The 19,554-nt window shown below is 56.1% G+C and overlaps 1 protein-coding gene and 1 long non-coding RNA gene across 4 annotated transcripts; one reads left to right on the top strand and one right to left on the bottom strand.

The window, feature by feature from the left end:
• The first annotated feature begins 5,789 nt into the window (after positions 1-5,789).
• Positions 5,790-18,568, top strand: Ubtf (upstream binding transcription factor). 3 transcript variants are annotated; one of them, XM_059271874.1, is made up of 21 exons: positions 5,790-5,923; positions 8,363-8,487; positions 9,851-10,026; positions 10,685-10,768; positions 10,845-11,000; positions 13,146-13,210; positions 13,470-13,590; positions 13,932-14,042; positions 14,397-14,530; positions 14,670-14,811; positions 15,008-15,049; positions 15,142-15,255; positions 15,354-15,509; positions 15,870-16,025; positions 16,113-16,223; positions 16,656-16,744; positions 16,841-17,030; positions 17,747-17,794; positions 17,890-17,961; positions 18,056-18,199; positions 18,293-18,568. In XM_059271874.1, exons 2-21 carry the CDS (start codon positions 8,430-8,432, stop codon positions 18,416-18,418), a joined length of 2,295 nt encoding a protein of 764 aa, XP_059127857.1. In that variant the 5' UTR covers positions 5,790-5,923; positions 8,363-8,429; the 3' UTR covers positions 18,419-18,568. The 3 variants fall into 3 exon arrangements, with proteins under 3 accessions (XP_059127857.1, XP_059127859.1, XP_059127858.1); XM_059271875.1 differs by lacking the exon at positions 5,790-5,923 and adding an exon at positions 7,122-7,226; XM_059271876.1 differs by lacking the exon at positions 13,932-14,042.
• Positions 14,983-17,820, bottom strand: LOC131917790 (uncharacterized). The gene is made up of 2 exons (XR_009380737.1): positions 16,896-17,820; positions 14,983-15,171 (listed from the first exon to the last, which is right to left on the bottom strand). It is a non-coding gene; the product is annotated as an uncharacterized LOC131917790 (long non-coding RNA).
• Positions 18,569-19,554: the final 986 nt, after the last annotated feature.

Genomic DNA, 19,554 nt, shown 5'->3' with positions numbered 1-19,554 from the left:
CAACAGGAGAGCTGTCCTCACCTGGAAAAGCTGGCCCCACCCCCTCATCATCTGTGTGGGAGAGCTGGCCCTGACCCTTTCCTGAGGGGGTGGTCCTAGTAGAGGCCCAGACTGACCAACTCAGCTACCACCCAGGCCCACATCCACCCCAACATCTACCCCATCTATGACCTCCTGGAGAACGTGAAGGGACCTCCGGTGCTGTGGAATTATAGCCACAGGAGCTCCATGACTGGGGCAACAGTGGATAGCCCAGAGAAGTTCCACTGAGGGCCCAGGATTGATGGTGTGCCAGAGGCAGAGGCCTTGAACCAGACCAACAACTCATTGCATGGAACGTTAGCAAGTAAAGCTCTTTGGGCAAAAAGGTAAACTTCGTAACACAGGGAAGCTACCAAGGCCGCAGGGACAAATGGATATGTGACGGAGGGGGAAGGACGGAGGACTGGAAGGTTTTTTTTTTTTTTAATTTTCTTTTGTGGGAGGAGGCTACAAGGGTGGAGGGCAGACATGGAGGGACTGGGAAATGAGTGGGATTGTGGTACATGATGTGAAATTCCCAAAGAACCAATAAAAATTATGTTAATTAGGAAAAATGACAGCGGGCAGTGGTGGTATATGCCTTTAATCCCAGCACTCAGGAGACAGAGGCGGGTGGATCTCTGTTAGTTCAAGGCTAGCCTAGTCTACAGAGCGAGTTCCAGGACATTCAAGACTACACAGTGAAACCCTGTCTCAAAAAACCAACCCCTCTCCAAAAAAAAAAAAAAATTGACTAAAGTGGCCCAGCACGATGTCCCAGCTAGAAAAGGTGCCATTTGCCAAGCCTGATGGCCTGAGTTTGATTCCCAGGTCCCATATGATGGAAAGAGATTGGTTCAGAACTCCAGAGGTGCTCAGTGGCACAGAACCACCCCCCCACACAAGTAAGTAAATAAATGAAATAGAAAGCTAGTAGTAATAATAATAAGGTATCCATATTCAAAGCCACATTATTCACAATGATAAAAATAACTGGAGCCAGCAAGATGGTCAATGGGGGAAGACTGTAGTCTCTCAATAATACAAGCCTAAAGACATGAGTTTGAGCTCCAGAGTCCATGTCAAAGTGAAAGCAGAGACCTGAGTCCACAGTTATCCTCTGACCTCTACATGCATGTGGCTGGCGTGCTGTGCCCCTCCCACAGCATATGCACACAATCATAATAAATAAAATGTAACCCGCTCACACAACCTGGAGCCAACCTAGATGTCCATTAGCAGTAGAGCAGATAAATTGTGGCATATATATTTGTTTTGCTTTGTTTTTAGAGACAAGGTTTCTCTGTGTAGCTCTGCCTGTTCTGGAGCTTACTCTGTAGCCCAGGCTGCCCTGGAACTCAGCCTGCCTCTGTCTCCCGAGTGCTGGGATTAAAGGTATGCACCAACATACCCCACAAAGTGTGGTATATTTATGCAATGGAATTCTATGCAATCTACCAAACTATAATCTATGGAGACAGAACTCAGAATGCTGAGGACATTTGGAGGGTAATATTGGCTGAGTGAGCTTGCTAGATACTGGAAATACTCAATATTTTTATCTGATTGATGGTTACATAATATATATATAACATAATATATATGTTGTTTTCCTGTCGACTAAGCAGCTGTACCTGAATCTACTTATATTTTAACTATTGTCTGTGTCCCTCGGCCCTGCAGTTAGCAACACCCCACTGTTTAGACTGCGGTCTGGCAGGATTTCTGAGGCTGACAAATGTAGATTTTAACTAAGTCTCTATCATTCTAGTTACCAATAAAGACTCAGGAGTCAGATGCTGGGGTGAAAACCTGCTAGATCAGAGAAGCCAAGAAGCAACCAGCTGACCTTACTTTTTGGCTGGAGACAGAACAAGAGAGTGTCTCTCCATTTGTCCCAAAGGAGAAAAACAACAATAAAACACAAGCTGGGCGGTGGTGGCGCACACCTTTAATCCCAGCACTGGGAGGCAGAGACAGGTGGATCTCTTTGAGTTCGATGCCAACCTGGTCTACAGAGTGAGATTCAGGATAGGCTTCAAACTACACAGAGAAACCCTGTCTTGAAAAACAAAACAAGGGGTTGGGGATTTAGCTCAGTGGTAGAGCGCTTGCCTAGCAAGCGCAAGGCCCTGGGTTCGGTCCTCAGGTCTGGAAAAAAAAAGAAAGAAAGAAAGAAAAACAAAACAAAACAAAAACAAACACAAAAACACCTTGGATCTCTCAGTCCCTCTCTACTCCTTTCTGTGAGTCTCCTCTGTCCTCTCTAAGACTAATTCCCGTCAACTAGTCACTGGCTCTGCCCCCAATCCAAGGTGTGAACAAATATCGCACAACATAGCTTTACATGGCACTCTAACTCCAGGTTCAAGGGACCCAACACCCTCTTCTGACAGCATACACTCCTACACACACACACAGAGAAATAAATAAAAATAAATCCTGTTTTTAAATTTTTTTTTCTTTATATAACAAGTCAACTACTACATTTTGCTTAAAGTAGTCAAGGAACCCTGGGAGTTTCTTAAGAGCCTGTGTTTGGACAGGGCAGCCCAGAGAAGGACTGCAGCCAAGTCCAGGGCGCATATCTAGCAGTATGCTGTTGCTAGCCTGGGCTGGGGTTATGGAATGTCAAGGCTCTGCTTCAAGGCGAATGCCAGAGAGCAGGAAGGGGGGGTACCAGCAGGGAAAGAGGTGAAGAACAAGGGCCAAGGGCAGATTCTTTCACTCTGTGGCCTGTAGCCCAAACCGTGGACTCCTGACCTCACCAGAACCTCAACAAAGGTAAAGGAGCTAAATGGTTTCCAAGTCCACCCACGAGTTTTGCTGCCCAAGGAATCAATAATAATAATAATAATAATGATCTTTATGATTCATGTTCATCCTGTTTCATTCCAAAGCACTTTACCAAAAAGCCCCTTGGCTCAGCCAAAAAGTTCAGGGCTAGAAGCCAGAATACCTGAGCTCCAGATCTGTCCATGAAACATTTGGACTTTATTGGAGTATGTTTCTCTGGTTTTAATTATGGTAGTGCCGTATATGGAGAAATATATAGTTTTACTTATGTCCTCTCCCTTAACCCTCCAATCCCTGATGAGGAAGCAATCCTCATTCTAAGCAGACAGATAAGGAAATCGGGTCTAGTTAGGGCAGAATTTATCCAAACTCACACAATATTAAAAAGGTGGGACGGGGCTGGGCTGTGGTGGCCCACGCCTTTAATCCCAGCACTGGGAGGCAGAGGCAGGCAGATTTCTGTGAGTTTAAGGCCAGCCTGGTCTACAGAGTTCCAGGGCAGCCAAGGCTATACAGAGAAACCTTGCCTCAAAAAACAAAACCAACCAACCAAACAACAACAAAAACCCCCAAAATCAAAAACAAAACAAAAGGTGGGGTGGGAAAAGGAAGTGGGTAATTCTGGCCGGCCTTGAACTCCCTATATAAAGCAGGCTGGCCTTAAACTCACAGTAATCCACCTGTCTCAAGTGCTGAGATTAAAGGCTTGGGCCATCAGGGCTGACACCTGAGCCCTTTAATTCTACCCTAGTCAAAATAGATAAATATATTCCACGCTCTGCTTTTTTTAGTGTGGCAGGAGGTGCCTTGATCCCATACAAAGTGCCTAGTGCATAATCCAAAGGCAGATCTGGGCTGATGGGGCGCTAAACATACAACTTGGGAGGAAAACTCTTTTTATTAAAAATTAAATAATTTGAGAACAGACCCGCCTGCAGGCCTTCCAAGCAAGGGGCCTTGAAGACTAAACTTCATTATCATGGTACACGCTGTGCCTCTAAACCGGACACATCAGATCTCTGTTCATGCAACGTGGCGGAAGTGGGATGTGGAAGTCCTGGGAAAAGGAGTCTCCTTTTCCCCAGGAGACAAGAGGAATTACAGCAGCAGCGAAACTGAGGAAGGAGAAGGCAGTGTGCCAAGGAATAGTCCAAAGAGACAGTGCGACCCAGCTGGCTGAGATGTGAGCAACAGCCGTGTTATTGTGCCAGCCGAGGAGCCCGGAGCAATGGCGTTGCCCGGAGAGCGATGGCACAAACCGCGCGTGGGCTGGCCTGGTGGAAGCAGGCGTCCTTGACATTGCCTTCTCCCTCCCCACGTCTAATCCTGACAGCCCTTCCGCTGGGCAGGGGAGGCAAAAGCCCACTAGAGCCTACGGCAGCGGGAGACCAGAAAGTCGCACACGCCCAGGCCTTTCCTCTTCGGACTTGCGGGATGGTGGGATGCGGGAGGTTCGAACGGCGGTGGCCGGGCTGCAGCTCCAGCCTTAGGACTGGGGGGCCGGGCTCTCCTCCCGGCTCCCCGCCGCCGGCCCGGGTGGGGGCTGAGCCCGCGGCCTGCTTTCTCAGGGCTGGCCAAGCCTTTTTGACAAGCTGATTGCAAGGAGGGGATTGGCTGATCCAGGCGTGACGCCGGTAACAACAAAGGTGGAGTTGGAAGAAATTAGATTAAAGGAGAAGAGGAAAAAAAAAATTAAAAGGGGAGCTAGCAGGCGACTGGAGGCAGAGACCAAGGGGAGACGCGCGAAGCTCCGTTCCCGCTTCTGATTCCCCCCCCCTTCCAGCTCCTTCGCACAAACGCTCCGGGATTTTGCTCTAAACCCCCACCCCGGCGGCGGCCTAGTTACGGAAGCCGGGGTAGAAGGGATGGCCGCTCCGCTGCGTCTTGAAAAATCTTCCCAACTCCCACTGATACCACTACGACCCAGGGGAGAACTTTTCTCGCTCTAACTCCTCGGATCCTAAGGCCGCTGAAGATGGGGGGCATCGAGAACAACGAAAGACTCGCTCTGAAACCCGGAAGGCCCTCGCGGGGCATCGCGATCGAACGAGGCGGGGTGTTTCCCCCGGTATTTCGATGTGTTGCAAACCTAGGAGCGTCTTTATTTTTCCATTTTTGTAACACCCCCTTCGCCCCCACCCCGCTTTAGGTTCAGGGTTGCAAAAGCAGAGCAATAAAAAAAAAAAAAAAAAAAACCTGCGCACACACTCAGACACACACCAGTGGCGACAGGGGAGAGTTGGAAAAACGCAGGAGAAGAGGAGGAGGCAGGAGACAGCGGGGATGGAGCAATGGGAGCGGGAGCAGGCAGGATCCCTCAGATCCCCCCCCTCCGGCTTCAAGCTGCCTCGCCCGCCCCGGCAGGGGAGCGAGGAGTCGGGCGAGCAGATGGAGCGGAGCTCGCTCTAGGCAGCTGGCTTGGCCGGAGACTGGAGGAGCCGCCAAGCGACCGGCTGATTGGAAGAGAAACGCAGAGCGATGGAGGCGGGGGTAGGAGGACGATTTCTCTGCGGGGACTGGCGGCGGCGTACACGCCCGGGTCGGGCGCTGCAGAGCTTGGCTAGCTTTCAACCCGCGCTCGGCGGCTCCAGCCCCGCGCACCCCCGCCCCCAGCCCTGCCGGCGGCCCCGCAGGTGAGTGCGAGCCGAGAGCAAAAAAAAGAACCAAACGTCGAAAAATGTCTGCCTGGAAAGAAAAAAAAGAAAGGAAAAAAAAAACAAAAAAATTTTTTCTTAATCCTTTTTTTAAAAATTTCGTGCAGCCCCCAGAGCGGTGGGAGGGAAGGGGTGAGGCTGAGCCGCCCGGAGGAGGCGGAGGGGCCAGGCGAGGCCGGGGCGGCCCGGGAGGCGGCGGCGCCAAGGCGGCTCTGACGGGCTAGCGCTCGAAGCGGCGCTGCGCTGCGCCGAGGCGGGCGGGCGGGCGGGCGGAGCGGGGCGGGCGGAGCGCGGCGCGTGGGGCTCGCCATTAGCCGTCGCTCCGCTTCGCCATCTCGGGCTTTGTCTGGAGACTCGCTGGCCCGGCGTCGGCAGCTGCGGAGCTGCGACTCCGCTCTTGCGCCCGCCGTAGTGCCAGGTCCCCCCTGCCCTCCCTAGCACCCACACGCTCGGTAAGTGGGCCTCGGTGCGGCGGATTTCGGGGGAAAGGGGTTGCTCCCCGGCGGCGCCAATCTCCAGGCTCCACGCGCCCAGGGCAGGCCTAGGGAGCCACGCCGGGCTGGATTGAACCGGCTCCCTTCCTCTACCGGGGCCGGCCAGTCCGGGTCGTTTTCTCGGGTGTGAGAAACAAGGTGGATTTGGGGGAGTTTTTTTGTTTGTTTTTTAGGGAACTAGTAGTATATTTTTAAGTTTCGTGAGTGCCGTTCGGAGATAAGGGGACCGCGAGGTAGGCGCCGAAACCTGGCACCGCGATCGGCGAGCGTGAGCCCGAAGCCGGTGGCCACGCTCCGGGGACCAGGGTGGGCGATCGCCCGCTCCCCGAGGCGGGAGAGGGAAGCAGACGAGGGCTGGCCCGGAAGACCGAGCCTAAGCTCGGAGAACCTGGAAGAGAGCTCCAGAGCAGGGCTGCCGGCACCCGCGAGGCTCGCCGGCCACCCCTCTGGGCACCCTCTCCACCGCCGCACCTCGGCCCTCCCTCCCGCGCCGGCCAAGCCTGCTAGTTCCCCCGCGGGGCTGGCGAGGTCGCTCTCGCCGCCTGCTTGCCTGCCCGCCTCGGCTCGCAGCCCCGCCGCCATCCGGGCGGCTGCGTGTCTCCCTGCCCCGGCCCCCCCCCCCCCCTTCCCCGGCGGCAGCAACAGCAGCAGCCGCCGCCACTACCACCACCCCCCTCCCCTCCTTCCTTGCCTCCGCCTCGGCCGCCCGGGTCCCCCCAGCGCCCGCCCCTCCTCCCAGCTGCCCCCCGCGGAGCCCGCCCGGGCAGGCTGTGGGAGGGAGCGGAGCCGGCGAGGCGGGCGGGCTGGCGCTCGCTCCCCGGGGGTCGGTGTGCGCTCTACGGGGAAGGACGCGCTCGCTGCCCCGCTTCTCCCGCCCCCCCTCCCGCTCCTCCTCCTCCCTTCTCCCTCCTCCTCCCCGCTCCGGCGGCGGAGGCTGCTGCTGCTGCGGCGGCGGGGGGTGTGCGAGCTGAGGCCGGGGCCGGCGGGCGGGCGGCGGGCGGGCTGCCTGCAGGCGGAGGGCGCTGTGCTTTGTGCTTTTCGCCGCGAGGAGCAGCAGGCAGCAGCCACAGCCGCCGCCGCCGCCGCCGCCACAGCAGCAGCAGCAGCCGCCGCCCCAGCGCCGCCGCCGCGCCCGGAGGAGGAGCCGCTGCCGCCGCGGGAGGGAGTTGCGGCTGTGCCCGGCCGAGCGGGGGAGGGCGCCGCGCTCAGAGCCGGGAAGGGAGCCGCCGGAGCGGGGAGCTCAGAGGCCGCGCTGCGCCGGGTAACCGAGGCGGCGGAGGACGTGCGCCGGGGCCGGGGCTAGGGAGCGAGCCGCGGACGCCGGGCGGCGAGACCGGGGAGGACTGTAGCCGAGCTGACCGGGACACGGGGAAGGGCGCCGAGAGCCAGGGGTGGGAAGGGCAGGAAGCGAGGCCCCAGATGGAGGAGCCCGCGCTTCTCCGGCCGGCAGGCGCAGTTCTCGCCGGCCGCCGGAGGGGGCGGCGGGGCCGGTGAGCGCAGCGCCCCCGCCTCGCGGCCGCCGTCCTCCCGCCCTCTGCTTGGCTCGGCTCCCCGGAGGCCGGGGCGGGGGCGCCGGCAGGGCTGGGCCGCAGGCTCGGGGAGGAGGCGGCCGTTCCCGCCGCGGTCGCGCCTCTGCGCCGGGCATCTTCCGTGCGCGTCGGGGTGGCTGGGCGGTGGCGGCGTCTCTGGCCCCGGTAGGTGGCTCGGGGGCGGGGGACAGGCTAGGCCGCTTCTCTCCGGCTGCTCGCCTGCCCGGACGGGCGGCGACCGCGTTGGGAGGTTGGAAGGGGGGGAGCAGCGGGAATCCGGATCTGGTCCCCGGGGGCGGTGTGGCCGCTACGCTCCCGGGCTGGCGGCGGCTGCGTTGCGTCCGGGTCCCCGCCGGGTTGCGGAGGCGGGGGGAACCGGCCGGGGGGAAGCGGGAGGAGGAGACTGGGGCGCGTGCCCGCTTCTGTGCCCGCGCGCGCCCTTTACCCGCCCTTCCTCCCCCGCCCTCCAGCCTGGGGCCTCCCCGGGGCGGGCGCTCAACGAGGAGGAGGAGGAAGGAAAAAAAAAATTTTTTTTTTTTTTTTTTTTTTTGGCCCGGGTGGGGGAAGGAGATCGGAGGGCGGGCGCTAGCTGCACGCGGGAGCTAGGAGCAGTCTCTCGCGTGGGCAGGGGAGGGCGCATGCGGCGCAGCCGGGCTGCAGGGGCTGGGGGCTGGGGTAGGGAAGAGAGGGGTTCACTCCTACAACCACCGATGAAGTCTGTGATCCTCCTGGTTGGGTCTCGCTGAGAGTGTGCATCTATGCCCCCTCCCTTGTGGGAGGGGGTGGGATAGAAAGTCGTCGTCGTGTCCCCCCCCCCCCCCCCCCCCCCCGTCAGCCTACCTGAGTGGATCTGGTGTCTCTTCGAAAGGGTGAGGTGGCTTTGACCCCGGGTTGCCCGGCCAGCGCGACCAAGGAGGTGGCTGGACAGCTGGAGAATGAACGGAGAAGCAGACTGTCCCACAGACCTGGAAATGGCCGCCCCCAAAGGCCAAGGTAGGGGACCCCAGTTTCTGCCCTGTTTAAACTGGTCTTTTCTCACACATGAACTCACCAGCTACTATAAGGTTCCACTAGACTGCGTTCTGTGCACTGGGAGAGGGTCTTAAGTTTACAGAGTCAAGCGTCTCTGTCCCTTGGGGGTTTGACCAAATCCAAATTACTTTGCTTTCACCTTATGTGTTGTGTCTTTTACGTTCCCCTCCTGCTGTGATTGAGGGGCAGGGAAGACCCGTGCAAGCCAGTTCCTAGTTAGCCTAAAGTATTATGCCCTCACCTTAGAGAAGAGAAGAAGAGAAGGTTTTTGTCAGAGGCAGGTAGAAGGAGGAGGAGAGGGGTTATTTAGTTATTTAGGGTCCCGGGCCATAGGAACTGTCGATGGTTAGGTTCTAGCTGGCGGTGTAATGTCTGTGAAGTGGAGGGTCTGAGGCAGAGCATCTGGCAATGCTTGTGAGACATTAGAGAGAGGATTATGGGTCCATGGGACCCTCTCTGCTGACACCCTGGCCCAGGGTACTGCATGAGTGGAAATCAAGAGCCTTTTGCATCCTGGTCATGGATTCCCCCAGCTCAGCTTCCAGAGCAGCCTCTCCAGAGAGGTCTGAGTTGCCGCTGGGCTTCACTTCAGCAGCTGAAAACAGTTGGCCCAAGATGCCCTTTTGCCTTCCCGAGGAGTTGGGCTGTGATGGCAACTTGGAATTCTGGGGTTCTCCAGAGAGTAAGGCCCTGAGAACTCTACCTGCCCGCATGCCTTTTCTCAGAACTGTTGTATGTGGTTCTGATGTTTGAATTCTTTCTAATTGCCAGAAATTCTTCTCCTTTCGTCTTCCTTAAAGTGACTGTGAGGGAGGCAGGTGGTGATAGACTTCAATGTTGGGCTGGAGAGATCTTCGAGGGGTACCTCACTACCCACACCCCAACTCGGGCCTTGCATGCTTTTTATACCTACCTAGAGCATGACCACATTAGATGTTACCTTGTAGGTAACCTTGTAGGAACATCCCTGCTTCCTTCCCTTTCTGGTGAGCCATTTACCTTAAGCCCCCAAGTCTCTATAGCTTTACTCCAGCTCATATAATAAAAGGGGCCCGTGGCAGCCTAGCATGTTAGAAATGATAGCTCTGAAGTAAGCCAGACATGACGTCCAGAGTGGCTAAGTATGGTGGTGTCTGGTCCAGAGCCCCTGCCCTAATCCAGTGTGGCCACAGTTTTGGGGGCTGAGCCACGTCTGAGGAAGGATGCACTAATTCAGATGCAAGGCAGCCAGGGGCTTTGGGAGGAGGGTTTGAACTCAAAAAGGCTGGGGAACAGATCAGGAGAATGGCGAGAGCCAGGCGTGATGACTTCTCTCCCTCACCAGACCGCTGGTCCCAGGAAGATATGCTGACCTTGCTGGAGTGCATGAAGAACAACCTCCCTTCCAACGACAGCTCCAAGTTCAAAACCACAGAGTCGCATATGGACTGGGAGAAAGTTGCATTTAAGGACTTTTCCGGAGATATGTGCAAGCTCAAATGGGTGGAGATTTCCAATGAGGTAACTGATTCCTACCTTTTGACAGACAGACACATCTGTATGTGCCTTTGTCTCGGGTTTTTGTTTTGTTTTGTTTTCAAGACAGGGTTTCCCTGTGTAGCTTTGCGCCTTTCCTGGAACTCACTTGGTAGCCCAGGCTGACCTCGAACTCAGAGTTCCGCCTGGCTCTGCCTCCCGAGTGCTGGGATTAAAGGCGTGAGCCACCACCAGCCGGCCTGTCTCAGGTTTTTAATCTCAGAAATCATAGTAAGACAGAAGGTGTTTACATGTTTATTTTTCAGCTCTGATTTATTATGCCTTAGGGGACAGAGTAGCCTGGGCGATAGCAACAGCCTGACGCTCACAATTCTACTACAGTCTTTCTAGGTGGCCTTGAATATCCAAACCAGTCTAAGGAGTTAATGAGGTGCGGGCATGGAAGCCACAGTGAAGTCAGTCTGTCCTGTGGTGACCGCCATTAGGTGTGCCCTCACTACCTGGTCCTCTGCAGTAGGCATGATCTAGTGCCTCTGGCTGAGGTTGCCTGTATGTAGGCTGTTGGTTTATGTCCTCAGTGAACCCAGTCTGGTGAGGAGTGGCAATAATATTGGAAAAGAAGGCTGCATTGCACTATGGAGTGGTGTTTCCCAAATTCCTTTCTCCCCATTTCCTTCTTCAGGTGAGGAAGTTCCGTACATTGACGGAATTGATCCTTGATGCTCAGGAACATGTTAAAAACCCTTACAAAGGCAAAAAGCTCAAGGTGAGTTACCAGGAGAAGCCCAGGTGTCAGGGATGAAAGAATGGATGGTGTCTAACCTCAGTTGTCTTCGTTCCAGAAACACCCGGATTTCCCAAAGAAGCCTCTCACCCCTTATTTCCGCTTCTTCATGGAAAAGCGGGCCAAGTATGCGAAACTCCACCCTGAGATGAGCAACCTGGACCTGACCAAGATCCTGTCTAAGAAATACAAGGAGCTTCCAGAGAAGAAGAAGGTGGGGGGAGGGGGGGGTCAGGTAGGGGAAGGGGAGGGCAGAGATGCTTGCAGGTGAGAGCAGCTGGTTTGGGTAGGTCATTGGAGTAGGGGTAGGCTTTAGACAAAGGCACTCAACATCAGGGGTGTGGCTGGGTAATGCAGCAGAGTGTAGGCGTGTGGAGGCCACCCGTGGTTATCTGTCCCCTCCTAGGCCCACACAAGGTCAGACAGGCCATATTGGAAGGGAAGACCCAGAAGGCATTCAGATTGACCTTGTACCCCACAGCCATTGCTGCTGTGTTTTGAACAGTCACACCCAAGCATCCTCCCTGGCAATCTGTGGAGCAGTTCTCTCCCTACTGTGATACTTGAGCACACAAGAGACCATAGGAAAGGGATTGGTGGGTTGTCCTGATCTGTGTGAGCAAGGAATAGGGCACAAGAGTCTTGGCTCTAATGATAGAGCACGCTTGACTGGAACCTCTCCCTCCCTCCAGCGCTCTTCTTCCTGCCGCAGTCACAGAAGCGAGCTTGCTTCCCCATGTACAAAGGCACACATCTTACCTCAGGCTGTTCCCTACAGAAACGGCCCACTGATTAGATTATTATCAGGGATACTTCACTTTAGGGGTAGAAGTTGTCCAAACCTCCTGAACAGAGATGGATAGAGCCAAAGACAGCTCAGGTTCCCTGTAAGGCAGAAAGCAGAACTACAGAGGAAGTTCGTCACAAAAGAAATGGGATGAGGAGAGAGCTGAATACAGAGGAGATGATGGGTGTTGAGAAGAGATGTCAGTGGGGGCAGCAAGGTGTAAAGAATGCACATTGACAGGCAAAGGGCAGATATTTGTATGTCTCTAGCCCCCCAAACGGCACCAGCCAACACACTGAGTAGCCGTTTTTCTGCATACTCTGGCTGAGTGCTCATACCGCCTTGTTGCTGAATCCAAAATGGAATAGATTTGATTGGGTAAAAGCAGCTGTCTGTGGCCCATACCCGAGCCAAGAGTAGCAAGAACTGCCAGAGGTACAATTGACCCCATGGGTGAGGACTGGGGACAGTGACGACACATAGTACCAAACCTCCAAGGGACGGCAGGGAGAGGCTAAGAAACAGAATCCAGGAGATCCAGAGAAACTTGAGTGGGAAAAGCATTAGCATGGGCATTCCGTTTCAGGCCTGTCTACTGCCTGTTGCCAATTGGCTATGTAGGGGCTTCAGGTAAGTCACTTCACTCCTCTCTACTCCTGATGTGGGGTATAGAGGGTGAGCCAGAACCTTGTCTGAGGAGGACTGAGATTGCCCCAAGAAGGCGATGCTGTTTGTGGATTTCATTGGGAAGCACAGGGAAATGCCTCCTTGCACTTGGTGCCTCTTCACAAGGAGGGGTCTGGCTGGTTGTGAGCCTCTGGTCCCCTATAGTGCTAATGTGAGCCTCTAGGACAGAGGGAGGAAGGAAGGAAGAAATGTCTATTACATACATGGGAGTCAGGATGCAAGACGTCAGAGGAAAGGAGGGTTCTGGGGGAGCCTGGGGCTCCAGCTAGAGGAAGGGTCAGAGGCAGGAGGGGTTGATGACCAGGAATATGAGGAATGCTGGAGACTTGGAGCTGATGGATGGGAAAGAAACTCCAAATTCAGGACATTGGGATGTGATTTACATTGCAAGAATTCATTTTGTGTCCCTTCAACACTACCCTCTCCTGCCTTAGAAGCAGAATTTAGCCTCCCTTGTGCTATTAGCCACCTTGGAGGGAATAGACCAACGTCAGCTGCCAAGGAGGGTGGGAAGAGGGGGGGCAGCAGCAGCAAGAGAGTTCCACAAGGCCAGGGGGTGTTCTGTGGTATTGGGGAGGGGGGTGGGTAGTCCAACCCTGCTCCTGTCCACCCAGGGGGGGTGATACCATATCCCCTGGCTTCTGGGACATTTTGCCTTCAATGAAGAGAATAAGATGGAGACTGAATGTCTGGAAGACCCCTGTAAATCCCACTGTCTGGTTAATTAGTCACCAGGCCTAGTGTGAGTTCAACTCACCGAGGGCAGAGATACCATACATCCAAAACCGTAGCAGGAGGCAAGGCAGTCAGGAGGGTGGCTGGCTTTTCTAGCTCTGGGTGAAATAGCTCTTGGGTCCTGGATGACCCCATCCCCTCCTCCCCCAGATGAAATATATTCAGGACTTCCAGAGGGAGAAACAGGAGTTCGAGCGAAACCTGGCCCGATTCAGGTAAGGCAGAGGAGGGCCATGGGGTACTGGGTGTGGTAGGATAAATTGATCCTGGCTGGATACTAGAACCGATCATCCATGAAACCTGGAAGTCTTGTGCAGACTGTTAGTGTCAGGTTCAGGGGCAGGGACAGGCTGCCAGCTACTAACTCCCACTCAGCTCCAGCAGGAGGCCTAGAAAGACGGCTTGGGTTGGACGGCTAGCTGGGGTCTGCCTTAGCAGTGCCCCTGCTGACCCTTGCTCTGGTCCCCTGGCTAGGGAGGATCACCCTGACCTTATCCAGAATGCCAAGAAGTCGGACATCCCTGAGAAACCCAAAACTCCCCAGCAACTGTGGTATACTCATGAGAAGAAGGTGTATCTCAAAGTGCGGCCGGATGTGAGTGTCTGGCCAAAGGGTAGGGGTGGAGGGCACACGGCGGTGGCAAGGGGGGAGCCGCGCCAGGTGGCTGGGTATGGTGCAGGGGAGCAGGAGAGGAGGCCCCTCCCCAGGGGGGGGTTGCATGGACAGGGCCTGGGCCAGCTGGCGTATGAATGAGTGTGTGTGTGAGCCTGTCCCTTGCACCAAGGCGGATCCCTGCCTCTCCACCTTAACCCTCCTGGCCTGCGGTGGACACTCGCGTGACCTCCTGTGGCCCGAGGGGGCGGGGCCTCTGTGCCCCTCACCCCCCTCCCCTGCCCCTGGCTGCCTGTGTGTGTCTGACGGCTTTTGGTTTGCAGGCCACTACGAAGGAGGTGAAGGACTCCCTGGGGAAGCAGTGGTCTCAGCTCTCGGACAAAAAGAGGCTGAAATGGATTCATAAGGCCCTGGAGCAGCGGAAGGAGTACGAGGTTAGGCTTCCGCTGCGCTCCGCCCCATCCGGCTCTTCACGAGCCTCTGCCCTCTTGACTTGTGCCACCGCGTTCCGCAGGTGGCAGTCATTCCCCGACCCCCTATTGAGGGAGGGGCCCTCTGGGGCCCCTCACCTCTGCCCCTACCATCTCACAGCCCCCGCCCCACCGAGAGATCTCAGGCTAGGGCAGAGCAGGGCACCATATTGCGAACGACACGGCAGACACACAGCCACACACCGCCATCCCCAGCTTTGCTCCCTGCCTCCCTTCCCCAGCGGCTCTCCCCCTTATGGTGTCCCAGCTAACCCCGCACCCCCGTTACCCTCCACTCCCCCACCTCTCACTCTGCAGGAGATCATGCGTGACTATATCCAGAAGCATCCCGAGCTGAACATCAGCGAGGAAGGCATCACCAAATCTACCCTCACCAAGGCCGAACGCCAGCTCAAGGACAAGTTTGATGGGCGACCCACCAAGCCACCTCCGTGAGCGCTGCCCTGGGTGGGTGGGCGGGCAAGCGGGCAGCCAGGGAGTTGGGCCTTTGTAGGACTTGAACCCAGGTTGGCCCGCTAGGAAACCTGTTGCCCACTTGCTCACAGGCATGCCTTCTCTTGGGTTAAATAGGAACAGCTACTCCTTGTACTGTGCAGAGCTCATGGCCAACATGAAGGACGTGCCCAGCACAGAGCGCATGGTGCTATGCAGTCAGCAGTGGAAGCTGCTTTCTCAGAAGGAGAAGGATGCCTATCACAAGAAATGCGACCAGGTACCACCCCGATCTTTGGGGCCTGTCTCAGGGTTTGGTTCAGGCATGAGGTTTGCCCCACCCGGGCTGTTGGTTATTGTCTACCATCTTTAGAGGGACAGGAGGTTACACCCAGTCCCTAGGGGCCTGCTGAGGGTTACTGCCCCCAGAGGAATGGAGGCTGTCCCCAACTGACGGAGTCTCTTTACTTTACTAGAAAAAGAAAGATTATGAGGTCGAACTGCTACGGTTCCTTGAGGTGAGTAGCATGGTGGACAGAGGGTGAGCCTGGCAGGCAGTCTTGAGTCCGATTACCTGCCTGCTGCAACCCGTGCCGTTCTTCCTGCTCAGAGCCTGCCCGAGGAGGAGCAGCAGCGGGTCCTGGGGGAAGAAAAGATGTTGAACATCAATAAGAAGCAGACCACCAGTCCAGCCTCCAAGAAACCTTCTCAGGAAGGTGGCAAGGTGTGTGCCTGCCACGTGACAGCCACGTAGGGTGGAGCCACCCACGTACGCTAGGCTAATGGTCACTGTACCGCTGACCCTCCCCGTCCCTCCTCCAGGGCGGCTCTGAAAAGCCCAAGCGGCCTGTGTCTGCCATGTTCATCTTCTCGGAGGAGAAACGGCGGCAGCTGCAGGAGGAGCGGCCTGAGCTCTCAGAGAGCGAGCTGACCCGCCTGCTGGCCCGCATGTGGAACGACTTGTCCGAGAAGAAGAAGGTCAGGCCTTGGAGAGTCTGGCACCAAGCTCCCTTAGGGGCCGCCTGGGCTACTTCCGCGCACGCGGCTAAGGCCGCACTCCTGCCGGTGTGGATCACACATGTGCCCGCCAGCCGGAAGGCGGGAAGCTGTCAGCTGGGGTTGTCTTCCCTTGGAAAGCAGCCCCATGCATGGATGGGGCGGAGTCTGCGGGACATCAGCGCTGCCCACGGCCTTTGCCGGGCCCCGCCCCCGCCAGGCCCCGCCCCCGCCCCTGCTGGCCCCGCCCTCCTTGGCAGGAGCCTGCTGCCGCTGCTTGGTGGCCTTAGCGCGCCCCCTAGGGGTGGTTCGCAGGCTGACTTCAGTTGCCTTTCCTTACAGGCTAAATATAAGGCCCGGGAGGCTGCTCTGAAGGCCCAGTCTGAGAGGAAGCCCGGTGGGGAGCGTGAAGAGCGGGGCAAGCTGCCTGAGTCGCCCAAGAGAGCTGAGGAAATCTGGCAGCAGAGTGTCATCGGAGACTATCTGGCCCGCTTCAAGGTAGCAGGGAGTGGGAAAGGCTAGGTTTGCAGCCCCCTGCAGCCACAGGACCCCTCCTACAGCTGATGCCCTTTGTGTGTTCCTTAGAATGACCGGGTGAAAGCCTTAAAAGCCATGGAGATGACCTGGAACAACATGGAGAAAAAGGAGAAGCTGATGTGGATTAAGAAGGCCGCAGAGGACCAAAAACGATACGAGGTGGGAAGGGACTGAGTAACGCGCCTCCGTGTAAATAAATGGGTGCTGGGCCAGAAGTGTGTCCCAGCTTTGGTGGGGACCTTGAGCCAGTCTCTTAATCTTCAGCCTGTCCTAGGCTAGGTGAGAGCCAAGGTACTAGCCTCTTAAGTGGTTCCTAGGGGACATACGTTCAATTTAGAGAGCACTTTGAATGGTCCTCTTGAAGTGGTTAACTTGGGAAGTAGTTGCTTGAGGGAGGGAGAGTCTAGTTACGGATTCCAGACTAACCACCAACTCTGGGTCTTCCTGCCTTAATCTCTGGAGTGTTGGGATTACAGGACCTATCCTAGGCAGTTTCTCCCCTTTCTGGCATATAAAAGAGCCCGCAAAGCCTTGATGACGACGGGGTGGGGCGTGTGGGTGTGAGTGTGACCTTTCCATGTCTCTGCACAGAGAGAGTTAAGTGAGATGCGGGCCCCTCCAGCTGCTACGAACTCTTCCAAGAAGATGAAGTTCCAGGGCGAGCCCAAGAAACCTCCTATGTAAGCCTGGGGCTAGCGCCCATCCTGGTCTAAAGATGGGACTGGCAGGTGGCTGGCTCGGGACCCTGGCCATACCTGTGTCACCCTGCCCTGCAGGAACGGTTACCAGAAGTTCTCCCAGGAGCTGCTGTCTAACGGGGAGCTGAATCACCTGCCGCTGAAGGAGCGCATGGTAGAGATCGGCAGCCGCTGGCAGCGCATCTCCCAGAGCCAGAAGGAACACTATAAGAAGCTGGCCGAGGAACAGCAGAAGCAGTACAAGGTGCACTTGGACCTCTGGGTCAAGGTGAGAGAGAGGAAGGCCAGGGAGGGATCCTGCTAGCTGGCCCTCACTCATGGTTCCTTTGACTCAGAAGTCCTTCAGGGCACTGGCACTTTTAAAGCTAAGAAAGCCGAGGTATTAAATAATTTGCCAAGGTTACATAGTTGGTAGAAAATTCACATCAGCTGCATTTTTTTTCTTTCCTGCCGGGACCAGTGGACTTAAGCTCTGGCCAGGCTGTCAGAGTCTCTGTTTTTTCTCCCCTGCTTTGAATAGTCAGATCTGTACAGTGAGGAGAATTGCCTGTCACTGAGACACTTCTCAGGTTGACCAGAGACCCAGAGAGATTGTGGGAATTAAGTGTTCTAGAATTTTCTCAGCCTCTATATTATCTCATCAATGGCTCAAAGACCAGGGTCCAGGTGGGGTTGGTTGGTGCTGGGCCTCATGAGTCATGGGGGAGGCTTTGGAGTTTAGAAGGTCCTGAGTGCGGAGCTATGATTTGGGCAGAGCACTTGGGGAAAATTGATACGAAAACTAGCTATCAGTTCAGGTTGACTCCAGAGAAAGGTACCTGAGGCATAATCAAGATTGTGTTCTGAGCCCCTAAGAGCTCTCTGTAGGGACCCAGAATTTGGGGAGGCTGAGGGTAAAGATAGGCGATGGTACGTGAGTGCTCTGCCCAGTGAACGTCCAGCAGTAGTATGGGGTGTGCTCTGACTCCCAGCTCTTCTCTCCAGAGCCTGTCTCCCCAAGACCGCGCAGCATACAAAGAATACATCTCCAATGTGAGTGAGAGCAGGGCCGTGGGGGGGGGGGGGGGGTCTCTGCAGGAGCTGGCGCCTAATGCCCCGCCCCTTCCTGTTCCCATGCCTTCTGGTAGAAACGGAAGAACATGACTAAGCTTCGGGGCCCCAATCCTAAGTCTAGCCGGACCACCCTGCAGTCTAAGTCGGTAAGGAACCCTTCCAAGACGGGTGGGCGTCGTGTGGGGCCGGGCTGGTAAAATGGATCTCCTCCAGCCGCCGATGTGTCTCCACACTTCCCAGGAGTCGGAGGAGGATGAGGAGGAGGAAGATGAGGAGGATGAGGAGGAGGAAGAGGAGGAAGACGACGAGAATGGGGACTCCTCGGAGGACGGCGGCGACTCTTCTGAGTCTAGCAGCGAAGACGAGAGCGAGGATGGGGACGAGGTGGGCGGACGGGAGACGGGAGACGTGGGGGAAGGGGGGGTTGCGGACTGCCGGGAGGGCCGCCTGGCAACTGCCGATCCTTTCCTGTCCCAGAATGAGGATGATGATGACGACGAGGATGACGACGAGGATGACGATGAAGATGAAGACAACGAGTCTGAGGGCAGCAGCTCCAGCTCTTCCTCTTCAGGGGACTCCTCAGACTCTGACTCCAATTGAGGCTCGGCTCCCCACCCCCCGGCCCTGGGCAGGCAGCCAAGGAGAGCCACTGCAGAGCTCCCCTCCCCAACTGACCACCTTTGTCTCTCCCTATGTTCTGTCCCCTCAGCCTCCCCCACTTTCTTTCTTTCTTCCTTTTTTTTTTTTTTTTTTGGAAAAAAAAAAAAAATCAGTGGGGGTAGGAGGCTGCGTGAGCCCAGGCTAGGACTCGGCAGTCTTGGAGCCTTGAGCTCTAGGGATTCTCCAGGGACAGCAACCACCAGACTGAGCCAGCACTGGACCGGCCCACCCCACCCCTCTTCTGCACTTGCAGTTCCGGCATGGACAATGGACCGGGGAGATGGGGGTGGGAGTGTGTCCTGAAGAGTTCGGTGAGGCCTCCGCACCTGCAACCCGCACCAAGGTGGATGTTCAGGGGAGCCTTTCCTTCCCGGAGGGGCTTGCCGCCTGGACACCCACACTGAACTGGAGGGACAGAAGGGTGCTGCCTTCAAGAAAGCAGGCAGTCCATGTCCCTCTCCCCTGCCCCTGCAGGAAGGAGCTGCCTGGACCCGATCATGGGGGAGGGGCAGAGTGTTTTTTATATATGTGTATATATTTTTTTTTTAAGCTCTGAGCTGTCAACGAGACGTTTCCTACCGATCTCGGCTGCCCTCGCTGTTGTCATTTCTGGGGATGGGAGGGCGTGGGGTGGGCTGGTTGAGACTTAAAAATGGTCTTGGTGTGCATAGAATGTGTGAGACTGCGTGTGTGTGTGTGTGTGACACGCTATGGCATGGATGCACCTGTGGATAGGGAAGTGTGTGTACATGCATATGTGTATTTGTATGGATGGATGTGTGTGTGAATGTGTGCCTGTAAGAGAGAACCCACCTCAGTGTTTGTGAATCTGGAAAAGGGTTGGTAAAATCCTGGGAGATGGTAACCCTGGCAGGAACAGGCCAAGGCTGCCTCTCCTTGCCATCCTCCACTGTGCTGGCTCTCCGGGTCCATGGTGGAGGGCATGGAAACCACCTGATGCTTCCTATACCAGTTTGCCTCTGCCAAGGCCGTGCACCTCTGAGCTGCTGCAGGTCTGTGCTGTCCAGCAGGGAAGTGGGAAGGACAGACAATGGTATGAGCCTTAAAGCTTTCCT

The sequence above is a fragment of the Peromyscus eremicus genome, chromosome 8a, assembly GCF_949786415.1.
Source record: "Peromyscus eremicus chromosome 8a, PerEre_H2_v1, whole genome shotgun sequence".
NCBI lineage: Eukaryota > Metazoa > Chordata > Mammalia > Rodentia > Cricetidae > Peromyscus > Peromyscus eremicus.
This window is presented reverse-complemented; position numbering and strand designations above follow the sequence as displayed.

Bases quoted from the DNA above. Each gene is read 5' to 3' on its own strand.
- Ubtf (XM_059271874.1), top strand. From the start codon at position 8,430: ATGAACGGAGAAGCAGACTGTCCCACAGACCTGGAAATGGCCGCCCCC. The intron at 14,043-14,396 runs GTTAGGCTTCCG...CTCACTCTGCAG, and splicing joins AGCAGCGGAAGGAGTACGAG to GAGATCATGCGTGACTATAT. The intron at 14,531-14,669 runs GTGAGCGCTGCC...TGGGTTAAATAG, and splicing joins CGACCCACCAAGCCACCTCC to GAACAGCTACTCCTTGTACT.